This window comes from Austrofundulus limnaeus, unplaced genomic scaffold (genome assembly GCF_001266775.1).
Source record: "Austrofundulus limnaeus strain Quisiro unplaced genomic scaffold, Austrofundulus_limnaeus-1.0 Scaffold41, whole genome shotgun sequence".
Classification (NCBI taxonomy): domain Eukaryota; kingdom Metazoa; phylum Chordata; class Actinopteri; order Cyprinodontiformes; family Rivulidae; genus Austrofundulus; species Austrofundulus limnaeus.
In genome coordinates, this window is record NW_013952443.1 from 1,919,618 (window position 1) to 1,922,348 (window position 2,731).

General features: G+C 36.9%; 1 protein-coding gene across 2 annotated transcripts in view; it reads right to left on the minus strand.

The window, feature by feature from the left end:
* Positions 1–169: 169 nt before the first annotated feature.
* The window catches only part of zap70 (zeta chain of T cell receptor associated protein kinase 70), a 33,204-nt gene continuing 30,642 nt past the window's right edge, over positions 170–2,731 (minus strand). For both annotated transcript variants that reach the window (XM_014007371.1, XM_014007370.1), the window contains 4 exons: positions 2,496–2,688; positions 1,443–1,583; positions 1,236–1,348; positions 170–1,144 (listed from right to left, as the gene is read on the minus strand). In XM_014007371.1, coding sequence (XP_013862825.1) covers positions 1,015–1,144; positions 1,236–1,348; positions 1,443–1,583; positions 2,496–2,688 — 577 coding nt within the window. In that variant the 3' untranslated portion in view covers positions 170–1,014. The remainder of the gene's footprint in view (positions 1,145–1,235; positions 1,349–1,442; positions 1,584–2,495; positions 2,689–2,731) is intronic.

The following is a 2,731-nucleotide window of genomic DNA, read 5'->3' on the forward strand; positions in this document are numbered from 1 at the left end:
TTTTTTTTTTTTTTTTTTTTTGCAAAATACAAATAAGAAAAACACTCTGGATTAAAAAAAAATCAAGATAGTTTTCACAGCTAATTCCAAATAGCTTCAATTCCATAAGAATCTTTACTGTGTTTTAAAAGCTTATCAAAACATTCAAGATGGCAACCACAGCTAACTTTAAAAGGTTACAACTCAGGAATTTTAAGACTTATTGAGATTAAATTTGTTGTGTATTAGCTAAGAATAATCACCAATGCTAATCTTAAATGAAGCTAACCAGTAATGCTTATTTTACAAAGGGCTATAATTCAGCCATTTTAAAACATACACAGCTGAAAATGTATATAGTACAGTAGTATCAGGGAACAATATTTAAATGGAAATGCAAAAACCAAGATCCCCATCCATGTGTCATTTATTTGGAGGTGGCACCTGGGGGTGGCCAATCAGGTGCCAGGGGTGCCACCTGTSTGACTCCGCCCCTGATCCTAAATACCAGAATACAGAAGTTGTTTCCATCCCGGAAGTACGGACCAACAGGTGTTCAAATGAAAACAAGATTTAAATTATCATTAAAATATAATACAATATGAAAATATCAAAGGAGAACCAGACAGGGCGTAAAGCACAATGACCGGAAACACAGGAAAACAATGGAACAAATTAAAATAAACATCACACGAAACAAAACCCTAACAATGAATCTCAAAGGAAACACAGAGAAATAAACTCTATCAAGAAAAAAAAAAACACCAAGAAGCCAGGCTCACGACAGAAGAAATTCATTCATTCATTCATGGCGGCGAAGACGTTTAACATTCAAACCATGACAGACAAACAGAGAACCTCCTTACAAATCCTTCAGCTGACACATGCACATTTATTACCACGGAGGCCTGCATGTATCTGAACTGTAGTCAAAGCTGGTCAGTGTGCACGACTCAGAAAACACTCTTTGTTTTTGGGAGTTTATTGATTGGTTTGAAAGGAGGCTTTGTGCAGCAATGGGACAGAATGTGCCTTTTATTTCTTTTTTTCGGTCTGCTTGGTAGGCACGTCAGCGGCTCCTTCAGGCTTGGCCTTTCCGGATATGGAGTAATGATAGGACTTCATGGATTCCGCCACCTTCTTGAAGTCGGGGCGCTCGTCTTGCCTAAAGGAAAAGAGGATGGGATATGATGAAGTAAAAAAATGTACACGCCTACATAATCTGAATACTATATGTGAAATAAATMATCTCTTACGAATGAGTCCAGCACTCTTTCATCAGTGTGTACATTCTCTCTGGACATGCTGCTGGACACTCTAAACGACCGCCGCTTTCGATGAAGCGTGTCACATCGGGACCTTTCATTTTCTGGTTAAAAAAAGTTAAAAACACCAGAGTTCCTCTAATGCTGATTAAAGTATCAGGTTTTACTGTCCTTCTGCTCTGCAGAAATCTGTTTTACCTTGTAGGGTTTCCCTCCATAGGAAAAGGCCTCCCACATGGTGATGCCGTAACTCCACACGTCGCTTTTGCTGGAGAATTTGTGGTAGAGTATACATTCTGGAGCGTACCACTTCAGCGGCCATTTGCCTGCAGTMCGAGCCTGGAAACACACAATGGATGAAAATAAGCTGCGCATCAAATTTCACAAATTAATTTAACAACACATTATGGAGGATTTTTGAAAACTACATTTTTAGTGTGAAACAAAGTCCAAGGACTAACTAAAAGAAGTAAAACTTTAGCTAAAAGATAAAACAAGCAGAAGATTAGCTAAAATATAAATCCATGACAAAAAGCAACAAGTAGCAAAACACTGGCTAAAAGTAGCTAAAACCTAAAACAAGCAAATACTAGTTAAAATTTGCAAAGTATAGATAAAAACTATTACACAATAGCAAAAACTAGCAAAATACTATAAAAGAAGTAAAAGGTTGGATAAACCTGAAAGTGGCAAAACTAGTTACAAGATAGCTGAAAACTACAAGTAAATAATAGCAAAAAATAGCAAAACACTAGCTTAAAGCTGAAAGTAGCAGATTGGTAGCTAAAAGCTAAACGTAGCAAATATTAGTTAAAATAGGCAAAGAATAGCTAAAATCTACAAGTAACAGAACAGTGAAAAGTAGCAAAACACTGGCTAAAAGCTGAAAGTAGCAGACTGGTGGCTAAAAGCTAAAAGTAGCTAAAGGCTAATTAAAAGCTAAATGTAGCAAATGTGCAGAGGCAAACATAAAAGAGAACAAGGTATATACTCTTTATAAGGAAAAAAATGTAAATGCAGATAAGTATGTTAACAAAAGTCATAACCCCTTTCATCTAAATGAGCTGAATATTTTTTATGATAGCTAAAATATCATTAAAGTAGTTGCTCTGTTAAAATAAAATAAAATAAAAGATTATTTTATATACATAAAAATAAATACAAAGAGGAAAAAATGATTATAAAAGCTACCAGGCCATTAAAAAAAAACTCAGGTGAAGTGTAACAGCATTTGAAGTTGTGGCTACATACTTTGTAGTAGTTGTCGTCAGCTCCCAGCGCCTTGGACAGCCCAAAGTCACTGATTTTGGCGAACCGTGCGTTGACGAGCAGGACGTTACGAGCTGCCAGATCTCTGTGCACAAAGTTTTTCTCTTCCAGATACTTCATCCCCATTGCCACCTGGTGCATTAGGTCCACAATGTTCTCCACACTCACTGAATCCCTGCGAGAACACAAACCAGGAGCATCAGAGCTTTGTACCCCCC